At 33.8% G+C, this 13,823-nt stretch overlaps 1 protein-coding gene across 3 annotated transcripts in view; it reads right to left on the bottom strand.

Annotated features, from left to right (window-relative positions):
* Positions 1-112: 112 nt before the first annotated feature.
* Cds (CDP-diacylglycerol synthase) overlaps positions 113-13,823 on the bottom strand; it is a 31,852-nt gene continuing 18,141 nt past the window's right edge. For all 3 annotated transcript variants that reach the window (XM_019045339.2, XM_019045338.2, XM_072302534.1), the window contains 6 exons: positions 12,832-13,034; positions 11,926-12,082; positions 10,610-10,762; positions 9,647-9,778; positions 8,335-8,469; positions 113-7,586 (listed from right to left, as the gene is read on the bottom strand). In XM_019045339.2, the coding sequence (XP_018900884.1) occupies positions 7,494-7,586; positions 8,335-8,469; positions 9,647-9,778; positions 10,610-10,762; positions 11,926-12,082; positions 12,832-13,034 (873 nt within the window). In that variant the 3' untranslated portion in view covers positions 113-7,493. The remainder of the gene's footprint in view (positions 7,587-8,334; positions 8,470-9,646; positions 9,779-10,609; positions 10,763-11,925; positions 12,083-12,831; positions 13,035-13,823) is intronic.

The following is a 13,823-nucleotide window of genomic DNA, read 5'->3' on the forward strand; positions in this document are numbered from 1 at the left end:
ATAACTTTATCTATTTTCTCTTTTGAGATTGGTGACCGACAAGCTGATAGTGGGATAAAGAAGAAAGCAGGGTCTTAAACAGGAGCGCAGTAAAAAGAAAAAAGAGATAGAGTGATTTTTCACAGAGTTTTAATTAAGTATAAGTAAATACTTTGACACCTTCCGATTAATGAGAATCAACATCATTTTGAGGGAAAGTTTCATTAAACTAGCGAGAGAGTAAATATTTTATATTGCACAAACAGGACTGAAATTAATTCAGAAAAATTAATAATAAATCTTCGAAGTTTAACATTTAAAATAAAGTATTTAGAGCTAAACATGAAACAAATCTAGCTTTAAAAATAGATATCAAGACAAATGAAGTGTCAGTTGAATGAACATATAATTACGATAAGAGGATACTTATTTTAAAGTAAGTGGAAGTAAAGTTTGGTGTCCACAGTCTGAGAAACAATAATAAGCAATTTTTGAAAATGCCAATTACATGATCACTATCTGGCCACACTTCCTCAACATACGAAATCAGAAAGGTAGTACATTGTTCACTACCAAAAGTTTCTGGTAACACTTCCTGCAAACTAACCAAGCTAACTTTGTATGATGTCAGACTTTGCGTTGATGATCATTGTACAAGGCGCCTTGCACAGGCAAGCATTCCACAGAGCTACCTATTTTTCTATTCGTTTCTGTGCTTAAATTTTCGAAAATTAGAAGAAAACAGAGACACCTAGATGACACTTTACCTAATGGTCTAAAGGACTGACATAGAGGTCAACACATTAAAGAGACATTAAGTTACAACTTCGTAATTCTCTCAGCGTAATTTTTCGTTTAAATGTTTGAATCATTTACAGTTGATTTTAAGAGCAATTAATGGCCAAAAATTAAAATTTAACTAGTTTCCTTGGCGAGAATAAGTAAACATATAGTCAGATCAAAGCATATCGACACTGTAAGTCCGCAACCACACATCTCATTTGCGGTGTTTGAAAATCTCCGCTTCTATTTTATTTTCCTGAAAGAGAACGAATCGACATCATTCCTTTAAGTTTCCATGGAATGTTCTTTACATTAGGAAGAAAAATTACAGCAGTTCTTAAGAATGGCCGTTGAGTAGTTTTCCATTTAAAAAATAGAAGATGACAGGAAGTCTGCAACATCGCAAACTGAGATTGTGATGGCGGATTTACACTGCCGATATGGCAAATTGACCTGCCAGTGCTTAACGATGAAATACGTCACATAATTGAGTTTTTTTTCTACCTTTTTTTTATTTTTTTTTTTACAATTGAGCTAATAAAGAAAGAACATTAAACAAATAAAATAAAACACCTTCCAATTACTTATTAAAAGATTAACAGAATTAACAAATTTTACATCACTGTCTTAAATACAAATGCTTCCACAAAAATATTTACATGACTGCAGTCTGTGAGTAGAGTAAAACAGGGGTTCAATAACATTATTACTATTTTTTTTTCTTTTTAGAGAAACGCGCGATTAACATTTTCACTTAATTTGGAATGTTAAAAAGAGACAAAATGCCATGTTATCATTCACTTAGCTAAGAGAGAATCCTTCCAGGAGACACATAATTGCCGAGGAAAGTATAGAACCCAACAATAAAAAATAAATTTACAAGTTTTTCTTTTGTCCTTTCTAATGGAAATGTTAAAAGTAAAATTGAGGTGATCTTTTAAAATCCAAAGCTTAACCGGAATATACAGAGAAAAATGGGCTGAACTGAAGGGCACTTCTGGAAAGAAGTGAATCGTTACCTAAGATAAAATTGAGATACTTAAGTCAAGGAACATTAGACCCAAAAATTAGGAAATGAGAGACTATTTGTGTAGCTTTATTTAAGACTTCGCCAGTGGTCCCTAGACTTACGACAAGAGTTATAAAACAAGCTGATCTAGTATATGACCGTCAGACAAGGGTTGGACAGAGAAACTAAACAAAAAGGAAATACGTACATAGACTTTCCTCATTTTTTTTCTACAGACAGGTTTCGTACATCTAAGCTGCTTCAAGGACAAATTGGTTCAGTATACAAATGCATGCCAGAAGGCTTGTGGTGGCTTCATACACAGCAACTAAAGTCAGGCCCTCCAGTTCAATAAGACAAATCATATGAGAAGTTACGTAAAGATACAGTGCACCCTCACAAGTGTTAAAAAAATAATAGCTCACTAGACAAGGCAAGGAAATAAGAACAATAGTATATGTTTCCATGTCAAAATTTCACCCAAAATAAATTGTACAAATCGACAAATTCCAAGTGAGAAACGCAAGTTAGGAATAAACGTTCATAGCTTGCATTATGGACAGTAAATTCAAACTTCCTGGGTACAAAAATACCATTATGAATGTGGGCCGGATTAGGCACTCAAATCAAGCTCTACACTAAACGATTAACTGGAGCTTGATTTTACAGTTTTACACACATTGTCTTCATCGTTTGATATAACGTATCTTTGATTTTTCTTTTTTTTTTTTTTTAAAAAAAAAAAGTAATACACCAGAAAATGTTTACATTGTAGAATACACTGAAACTACTTTATAAGTACTTTAAAAATTACTTTATAAAGAACTTTTGGGCCATTTTTTAGTGTTTTTTCTTTGTAAATTTACATGGACAAAAACCGTTATTTTCTGACTTATTAATTGAATTTTGAAAGTCTTAATGCGCCCATCGTATTTTACTGAAATTTCAATGGGGAAACAACACATGTTGTGATTCTTAATCTGGTACCTTGCCTAGTGGCCCATTTAAGTTTCTAAAAATACTGCAGCCAACGAAAGGTGGATCAGACTTGCTGAGAAGAAAAGAGAGCATTCACAGTATTCTCATTGCTTACAGTGCTCTTAGTAAAATTGATTGGCATAATCATGGTCCTTTCACAGTCACTTTTTTTAAATTTGAATGAATGAATAGATAAATAAATAAATAAATAAATAGAAGGAAACTTAAAATTAGGTACTGACTGATAATTTATGCATTGCTACAACATTAAGAGCATGCCGATTCCAAAAAAACGACAACAAAACAACAACATTTATTAACAAGAAGACAGTTTGTTTTAACTAGTATTCACAAATTGAAATAATACAAACATAATAGCTAGCCCATCCACTTATTTCTGGGTCAGTACAAAGGCAACTAACCAACTACACATAAAATGAGATATCCTCTTTAACCAACAGATTTTTTTGAAGTTGATGAGACAAGGTATGCAGCCAAATTCTACAGACTGTAAGATACATACATTTACTACGATGTTGAATAAAAAAAACTTGCAACAAGCGTTTAACTAGTATTTAAACCTACAACAAGTTGTTCGAACTTTCACTTTCACCTTTCATCAGAAATATGGTCACCATCAACTCCAAAACATAAATAAAGTTCTGCCAACATGTATAAGTATAACACGTATGTATTGGCATTTTCATCAGCACCAAATCAATGTTTTTTCTTTTCCTCCAATTGTAAAATAACACTGAGTCTTTCATTTGAAAGTAATAATACTAAATAAATCATCCAATAGTTTAAATCATTTTAGCCCACACTTAATTTAAGTGCCAAAAAATCAACTAATAAAGGAAGAGTCAAAAATCCTTGATGAAAAAGAATTATACTGACATTTGTAGGTAAGAGGTTCTCATCATTATCATAGGTAATTGTTTACAAACAAATTGGGAAATAAGAGAAATAATAATATTTATGTTTCCGTCATTACCTTAAAATTACTGTAAAGGTCAAAGTAATTTTCTTGGTTAAGGAAATTTACTGGCTGTAACATCATTTCCTACAGTTGGATCATCACTAACAATAAGTACTTGATGAGGCGAGAGTATATGTAGAAAAGTGAAACAAATTTGACGCCAAAGAAGGCTAGCAAATTTTCTGAGGGAAGAACATTCCTTCAGGACCAATCTTCATGAGGAGCGCAAAAATTCATTGAAATTTTTTATAAAAAATTAGATATATCCACTGCCTTCGAATTTTCTGTAAAAATACTATCATATCAGCGTGGTAGACCCTCATTCTTCATAATAGATACATACATATAGTGATGGTGAGACAGCAGAAATGCGTTAGCGGTTTGCGACCTTGCAGACATTTGTTACACTTCATTTTCTACATATATAGATAACTACTAGATCAATTTTTTTAAAATTTGGTGATTTTTTTCTTCCTAAGTTAAACAATGTGCTGCCACAGTCTAAAAGTGCATAAACTTATTTGGCATGCACTCTAAGAATATTCTGAGAAAATTGCAAGCTATGATGTTAGTTTGGCCTCTTAGGAAAAAGGAAATAGGAGCTGTCGTTTTGAAACATTGCAACTGAGCTATGCATTTTTGCATGTTTGACCATTGATATATCATTGTAAATTAATATAGATTTGCTAAATTATTAAAGCCTAAAACATACAACAAAACAGAGACAAGCTCTGAGGAAGTAATGAAAGTGACAAATAGCTAGTCTTTTTTGAAAGAGTACAAACATTGAAACCAAATTAATCAAAAACAAATGTGGAATTCCCACAGTGTTGAAGAACGATTCATCCGATCATTGCAGATTGGTCTGCTTCGAAACCTCTAGCATCAGTGAAGGGGGAATTTGTCAAAACTATCAGTGGTAACTATAGAATTCCAAGTCCCTACACAAAATGTACAGTTACTATCATACAAATTCTCAGTGCATTGAAGAAACTAACATTCATACATATATATGTACACATTTTCTTCGTTTCGACAAAGGATGGATTTCGTAGACGAAAATGCATTTCCTCTGCTATTTACATCTACAAATTACTTTAACTTTTCAATTCCTTTTACTTCATCAACAATGATGTTGACACACAAATTTTTGACAGAAAAGTATTTTAAAATAGATTGAAAAATAAGCATTAACCACTTTTGAAGAATCAAAGGAGGAAAAAAACCCAACAATTTTCTAATCCTTACTACATTTCGATGGCTTCTGTTTTCCTATTCCTCCTACTTAAATTTTTGGAAGAAAATTATACATAATTATATAATTACTCATCATTGAACAATACGATAATATGCTCAGAGCTCAGCAAATAAGTGAATGGTGGGGTTGTATTGACAATCAGAGAAGAACAAGGAGAGAAATTTTGACTAGAAAGAGAGGAGTTTTTCTGTTGATTTTTAATGGCAAGCAGACTTTCTTACTTCGAAGAAGTTAAGAGCCACAAGTACTAAGCAATGAAAAAAGTTTTCTCCCATGAAACTGGCAAATTTTTTGTTAATTTTAATTCGTTTCTGGTTTTCTACGTTTCAAAGTCGTATAAAAAAAAGTAACTCACACAAAAGTAAGTTCTCGATCCTTACAATCTGATCGTAATATGTTATTGAAAATTTGACTCAAATGCCAAAATTTCTGCGAAAAAATGAAACGAAAAAAAAAGTTTGACCTAAAAAATTCCTCAGCATAGGATCTGGATCTAACGTTGTTTAAACTTCAGGGAGCCTAGGCTGGAGAAAAAATTAAATGATACAAAACTCATCGAATCTATACAGATTCTCAAACAGAGACAATAAATTATAAACATAAGAATACACTATTAAGGAACAAAGAACTTTTCAATGAGGCTATGACTCATACTGGAAAAAAAATTAAGAGAATACTTAAATAATAAAATTAAACGCCAGAGAACCAATGTTTAGGGACTGGTTGATTAGTATGCATTCTCTACAAGCAAGTTATCTGGAAAGCCATCAATGTCCTTGTACTGTAATTTTAAATTCTTGCATTTTTAAAAAGTGGAGAGTGCACCTACTTCACAGGAGTTTTTCCCACCTTTTTTGAATGAGATCGGCCTGACAACCAAGTACAACTTCAAAGTTGCTAAAAGTTGTTGACACGCAAACTTTTGACAACAAATTATTTTAAAATAGGTTAAAATATAAGCTTTATTCAATCCCAACAGGCAAAAATTTTAATTCTGCTAAAAGTACACTTTAGACCAGGGACTCTTCTGCTGCGATTAATTATCAAGACAGCCATTATTAATGCAGAAAAATCAGGAAAAATTCTTGTGAACTCCTTACTTTTTAAAAATGCGACAAATAAGCTCTTGCGTGCATCATAAATTTAAAATTTAAGCAATTGATCTTACGTGAATTATTTTTCAAAACTCGAAATGGCCACTGGTTTTCTCTGAACTCTCAACTTTATAAAAGCTCTCAAAGTTGAGGCTCTAATAGAAGGGATCCCCTGTCACAGGGATGGGACCCAATGGGGGAACGCTGCACTGAGAGTTTTACACCTGGTAAAACTTTCCATGCACAGGTGGAAAGCAAATATATTAGCAAGGATGCTCCGGTTCCAGTCTTGGAGTCCCTAAACAAAGTAACATCCTTGCTGATGTATTTGCTCTCTATCTGTGCATGTAGAGTTGGAGTAGGTTTAGAGGTGCACTCTCATCGTAGCGTAGCTTGGGGGATCCCCTCGTTTACAGTCCCGAATTTGAGAGCTTTTCATGGGCTTTGCGAGATCGCTTCAGAGAAAACACGTGGCACCGTCATATTTCCGGCTAAATTTTTCAGAAGGAAAAGTATATGAATCTCAAAACTCTGATGCATGAGAGCTCCTTTAAAAATTACAGAATAAGCTCATTGTAACAAAAACACTTGACTGCCTAACAACCGCATTTCTTTTTTCACCTGGATTTCAAAATTCACATCCTGTTGGTTTACATCAACCTACTCAAGACTACCATAGCTCATTGAAGCTGACGTTATGGTCTGATCAAGGCCCTAATTTCATCGGCTATGCTCGACCGCAAGTTGCAAAACCTAGCCTCTAAATTTGACTTAAAGTTGAAAAATTATATTCTAAACTCAAACTGTACGCAAGTTGAAGAATTTTTAAAGCAGGCTTGAGCCATCCTTAGCTCCTCAACAGTGCAAATAATTGATTGACGATCAAATAATGAAGTCCACATTCTTGTATCAACTTACAGCTGATCATAAACCTGCCGACAAAATTGAGGCCTAGGTTTGAGGCTGAGAAAATCTTTTGAAAACTTGCTACAAGTTTGATTTTTTAATTTTTAAATGCAATTCAAAAATATGAGAATAAAAATATTAACGGAAAAAAAAGAAAAAAAAGAGCAGAGGCTATTGTTGAAGCGTATTTTCAAGAAAATTGACTACAACATCCACACCAAGATGGATCAAGATCAGTGAAAGTGGTCGATTTGACCTGAAAATTGAATTTTTGCCTGTCTTGCACGTTTATTTGCAGAGGTGACTCTATTTCCAATTAATATTTACAAATGATCAGTAATTAAACCATGAGAGGATTTTTGAGTGACCTGGGCATCTTATGCCATAATGTGGACTGGGTGGACAAAAAACTAAAAAAAAAAAAAAAAATTGACGAAAAGAGTAACTGACATTGGATAGGTAAAAAGTAGAGACATAAAGTTAAGTCCCTTCTGAGGATATCACCGTTCATTCAAAGCCACTTAAAATCCGTTGATTTTCCAATGTCTCCTTCAAAGAATAGTACAGTTGAAGTTGCTGCTCAGGCTTCAAAGTAAACACCTTCAATAAAAAAAGGTAAAAATTAGTATTCGGCGTAAGTCATTGAAAAAAATATTATCTCTGCAAGCGACCATTCACAGGAAAGGGGATTCGAAAGCCTGAAAACTAACTTCAAGTGACGATTTTCATCAGATTGACTGCAGCAAAATATAAATTTTTGACAGACATTACTGTACTGTATTCAGAAAAATAATTTGGGAAGAATTCAGTTTTTTTTTGGTTTCAACATTGGACATGAGTCGAATTTTAATCCAAAAATTCTGAAGCTGCAAACATGGCCCATTCAAACTAAGTTATTTGAGCTGCAAGCTTCAGAACGTCAAAAACTCAGTTTGGTTTGACATTTTATGTGCTAACATGTTTGTAAAATATTTATTCTGATGGTGGTACTAGTGTGATAGAGTTTTTCAGTATTTAAGTCCTTTTTCTTGTAAATGGTCAACAATGAATTCACTTCAAAAGACTTGTGGGAAAACGTAAACACTCATTCACACAAATAAATGCCTATAGCTGCCTCATTCACTAAGTGTTACATGAGCCTCAGAATTTTTTCCTGCTTGAAAAAAAGGTGTAATGAAACTAATGGAGATTGCTTTTGGTCTACTTTCATCAAATTGAGAAAACTGATCTCCCATTTTTTTTAGTTTTGGAGATATAAAATAGGTGAACTCACTTTCTGGACAACTCTCGTACATCCGTGATTCAAAAGAAAGAGGGCACAAAATAACAAAAGAAAACAACAACATACCTGTTGCAACAATTTCTGTGGAGATGGAGATCGAATGAAACTAGAGATGTAGACATTGACAAAGGTCGCCATCAAATACTGACAGTCGAATCGGTCCATAATACCTCCGTGACCAGGAATCACATCTCCAAAGTCCTGTAAAGTTAACAATTTTCATTAAAAAGACAATCATGAGACTGTGAATAAAACATAATAAAACTATAGGCAAGACATGGACATCATCACTAGAAATATATAGAAATTACTCGCCCTTTGTGTAAATTTACTTGGAGAGAGGAAAGGGGGCATTTTTACGCCTGATGCAAATACCAGTGAGGAATTTACCCATGCCCCTGATGATGGGATGGTATTTCTACTATCTCGATGAATTAGAAGAAGAACAGTTGACGATGAGAGGTTTGGATGCTCAGTGAAGATTTTTGGGAGAAAATGTTGATTACATCATTTTGGGATCATAATTCCGGTATGATATAAGTGCTATCCATAAACGCAAGAATTTTAGTGTTTTTATTTGAAGGAAATACACTATTTACATTATTCTTATTATATATAAAAAAAAATAGGCTGCGCAAAAATCATAATATCATTTTCAAAAGTAAGCTACCCTGATAGAAACAGTTTTTATTGCGCCGAAAAAAAATGTTAATAGGAAACAGTGTTTTCGAACAAAGTTCTAAAACACTGGTTTTGGACATTGTTTCGAAACACTGGTTTTGGACATTGTTTCGAAACACTGGTTTTGGACATTGTTTCGAAACACTGGTTTTGGACATTGTTTCAAAACAATGTGTACAGAAATTGTCATGAAGTTAATAAGAAAAAATGATTCAAGACATTATTTCAGGGATGAACCAGAAATGAAGCTCCGGAATGCTATTACAGGAAAATTTACAGTAAAACAATTTTTGACAGATCTGTCCCCTCAATCATCATGAATAAAGGACAAGATTCAAAGAGATTTAATTGTTATAAATTCAAACTTGCCAGCTCCTTCTTTCTTATGTATATTCATCAGCAAAATGGACAGTCATCTGGTCACATGACTCAGTAGCTAATACAGCGCGATGAGCACTTGATATTTCATCTTTTCTTTGCACAAGGCTAAATTAGTCAAATGTTAAAATTAATGTGAAACATAAAAGTAACTTCAAATGTAAAAGTTTCTCATGAGAGTTAAGCCAGATGAAACGAACATTGCATTTAAAAGAATATGGTTTTGTTAAACAGTGTACTAGGAGTCGACGGTAATGTATAGTTTTTACACTGGAGGCCTCGACAGAAATGGAGAGAGAAATAAAGCTAGAAGTAATACCTTGATTTTAAATGCTCTTTTGAAGCCACTTGCAAAAAAGCCACCGAAAGGTCCGATGACAGAGCTGAAGAGGGACAAAGATAAAGAATGCAGCACAAACGGATACATGTGGATGGACTTCTTGAAACCAAACTGTAAAATTAAAGCCACATCAATTAGACGGAGTCGTTATTAAAATAACTGCGTTTACTTTATCCTAGCAGATACTTGAGAGTACTGTCCGTCCAAAACTCAAATACTAATGCGTTTATCCAAATTGACAAAAAACACTCATTTAAAAAATTTGCCATTTTCAGCAAGGGGCCCTTTCCTCTTGGATAAGTCACACTTAATTATGTACATGACCAAAGTTCAATACAACGTACCATCACTTGCAGACTTCCTATCATACTTTATTTTTTCTTTAGAAAACTAGTCGATGTAATTTCCTGAAAACTTTCTTGATTTTTCTACTCAGTTAACGGAATACTCTGTATGAATTTGAAGTTAAAAAGTTAACTTGTTTTTCTTCGAAAAAATGAAATGGAAGCGGAAATTATGAAACATCACAATAGAGATACACGGTTTTGCACTTTAGTCATGGATATGAAGCAAACAAAATTTATGATTATTGTACAAAATACTTACTATCCAACTATGCAATTATCCAACACATTAGTAAGTAAAATGAAGCAGACAGAAGTAAAGGGGGTGTCATTTGAGATTAGAAAGACCATGAGGCTGACATAAATCTTGAAGGCATACTTGTTTCACTTTTAATTGAAATATTACTACCTGTCAATTCATGTCTCAAAATTTGAGTATTTTTGAGGAAAAAAAATTAATAACTAAAACAGCGAAGCTTATTTTTTATGCTGCTACCTGGTAGGAAACGTGTTTACAAGCTAAAAGTTTACCTCTAATGATAAAAGAGAAAGAAAAAAAAAAACTAAATACATAAAATAAAATTAAACAAGTACTTACAAGTCGTAAGACTGGTGATACTGATTCAGGAAGCATATATTCTTGTGGTCTAAAGAGAGGAGAGGGTTCACAATCCATTGTCATACGACCCAATTTTTCGCTATACTCAATCGGGCAAATGAAATACTGATACTGACAGAGAAGATATGACAGCTGAAAATTGAAAAATGTTGATTACTGAATGCACAAAAAAGAACAGGAGAGGAAAAAAACCTTGCGTACTTGTTTTTTTGCATCCTGAAATTAATACAATGATAATGAGACGTTTTGGCACCATGCATTTTGTCGTAGACGTTTTTTAACCTTATCAAAAAATCCTAAAAAATTAAACTGATGAAACCATAATACTTATCACATAAATTTTGAGTACAATATAGGTTGTTTATGTAGAATAAAACTTGACTGAGAAAATTAAGACATTTTTAAAGAACAATTTTCTTTGTCTACTTTCTATTTATTGAAGAAAAAAAACACTAAGAAGTGGCCCGAAACCTGAATGTAACAAGGTGGAGAAATGGTGCTGGGTCCACACCATTTCGTGGGGAAATCAAAGCCAAGAAGTTCCAAAAATTAAAAATTAGAGTTAAAAATAATTTTTTGAACTCTAATGCGCACCAGTACGAAACTGAGGAGGGAGAGTGTTCAGCTCAGGCAGTTTACAGAGGAATATTAAGTTGGAGTCACGTCGAGAGATCTATACCGGTTTGGGCCTTTTTAGACCTCATCAGTAGATCACACTCGGCAGTGAACCCAACTTAACATGCCGCAAAATCCAAGACGGCATTAAAACGCCGTCATGGATATGACCCGAGGCATCTATTTATTTTCATAGGGTGGAGGCACATGGCTACCTTGGTATCTTAAAAAGATGATAATAATCAAATTATTAATCTTTTTTTTCCTTCAAAATTTGGCTAGTTTTGCTAAAAAAGTCAATTTTGCTGGAGAGCAGAAGGAATCTTTTTTTATATAAACTGCTTTCTACAATAAGAGTAAACAACAGTGGTGTACTTTAGTACGGTACGTCATTGACTTGATAGCCAAATATAGTCTGACGCTTGATAGCCAAACTCATTTAAAAAGCAGTGAAGATTCTCTCTCTAGCTCTGAGTAACTTTCTGAACACTTCCTTCCGCTTTTTAGAAAAAAAAATCACCCCAGAAATAATAATAGGACAAAAGAAGGTGAAAAAGAGAAATATTAGATCAGTTCTGCTCAGTTGTGGTGATTTGTTGTTACATATTCTGGGATTGAATTTAGTTTAAATACTAAAATAGATTAACACAGAATAAAAAATGATTCATTTTGAAACTTACAAAACAACCGAAAACAACTGTTGAGACGCCTCCACCAATGAATCCTTCCCACGTTTTCTTTGGAGACAGCTTAATCAGAGGAGTGCGCCCAAAGAAGAAGCCAAATACGTATGCCCAAATATCATTTATTACTATCATTGACACAGGAACAATAAACCTGGAATAGATTGGCATGTAGGATTAGAACTGAGTAGGAAACTCGCATATTTTGCTGAAAAATCACATTAAAAAATCTTTTCATGTCATTAGCTGAAAACTTATAGAATGATATGAACCATGATAGTCAAATGAGGGAGAGGATACTGGATCAAAGCACAAAAATAACTGATTTAATGGACATTCTGTGGCATTAAAAAGCCATATTTTTTCTTGTAATATTTATAAAATTTAACCATAACAATTACACTTAACGTTCTGCAGGTGCATTCTCTAAAAAGTTAAGTTCCTCGGCATTTCAATTAGTCAAAAAACGATAAACTTTAAGATTTTAAAAGTACATTTTGAAATGAAAGTTATGTCTTTGTTATGGAGTGCATAGAGTCGTAATGTAAATGAGAGAGCTGACGCCATGTTCTGCTGGGCGAGTTCCGAGCCTGGTGTGCGGGTCACTTTTTCAATACATACTCGATCCAAAATGGCAGTGTAGAATACGTAGTAATTCCATGGCCGGGTCCCCCGGTCCCCATGTATTGCGAACAATTGATTACGTATCGAAAAAGTGACCCAGCACCGCACAGAAGTCTCGGAATTCGGGACCTGGAAATTGCTTAAAAGTGGCGTCACCTCTCTTACGTACATTACGATTCTATGTACTCTATGGTCTTTGCATGTGGTGCACTTCATTTCATCAATTTGTTTATACATCTATTATGAAGGATGGATATAAAAATCAACTTATGAACTTACCAAATAAGTCCTTCGAATATATTTTGGATGATGAGGTAACTTTGGGTAACAACAATTAGTAATGCAACATGGGTCCATGCAAATAATGAAAACTGTTTCATGTAGTACTTATGCACCAGAGAAAGAACAAACCAAACGAATCCAATGCAGTACAAGCAAAACGAAAAGAATCGATGATACGTTACCAGCACTCGCAAATAATCCTGTAAAAAATTGATTCAGTATTAAAAAAGTTACGAATTGAAGTCCGGGTATAAAGCTTATAGTTTCACATACAAGGCCCTTGCTTAAATGAGAGAGGTTTTTCAGCTTTCTCAGAGAAAGAAAAATTATTCGTCAATTGGACGAGTTCATTCTCAACATTTGTGATTAATTGAATTTTATGCGTAAATGACAACTTATGGGTTTTCTTCCTTTTTCATTTCAGAGGGAAAAATCAAAGCAGAAAAAAAGCAATGTCTTAAAGTAAGAACACCAAGAACCAAACATTTGATTGCGTTCATTTATAAATATTGTTTCCTCATAGCATTTATCAGTAACTAACAATGAATCCATTGTCTAGGAATCAATATTGTCTCCGAAGAAGCAATACTAACTATCTGTTGATTTCAGTTAAAATGACTCAGCATCAGAAATGCATTCCGAAGGCCCAATTGTACCAGTTTTTACTTCTAGTTGAATTCTGTCAGCCATTGCAATAAAAGCAAGGGAGGGCCAAGGTACTCAACTGATCGCTGTACAGCCAAACAATGCTTTGACTCAAGGCTCACACACACACACACACCCTCAAACAGTTACGATAGCCCCAGCTGTTTCCAGTGAGAGCAGCCTTATTGGAGCCTTATCAGTGTTTCAGAGCAAGCAGTGACGATAGCTTACCAAGTTCCCTACAAGAATTCGTTTGAACACCCTATTTTTATATCAATATCCTCAAGGAAATACTAAAGGTAGTTGAGAAAATTGAGCAAAATGTCTGTTAATGTAATATGACT

The sequence above is a fragment of the Bemisia tabaci genome, chromosome 7 (genome assembly GCF_918797505.1).
Source record: "Bemisia tabaci chromosome 7, PGI_BMITA_v3".
Classification (NCBI taxonomy): domain Eukaryota; kingdom Metazoa; phylum Arthropoda; class Insecta; order Hemiptera; family Aleyrodidae; genus Bemisia; species Bemisia tabaci.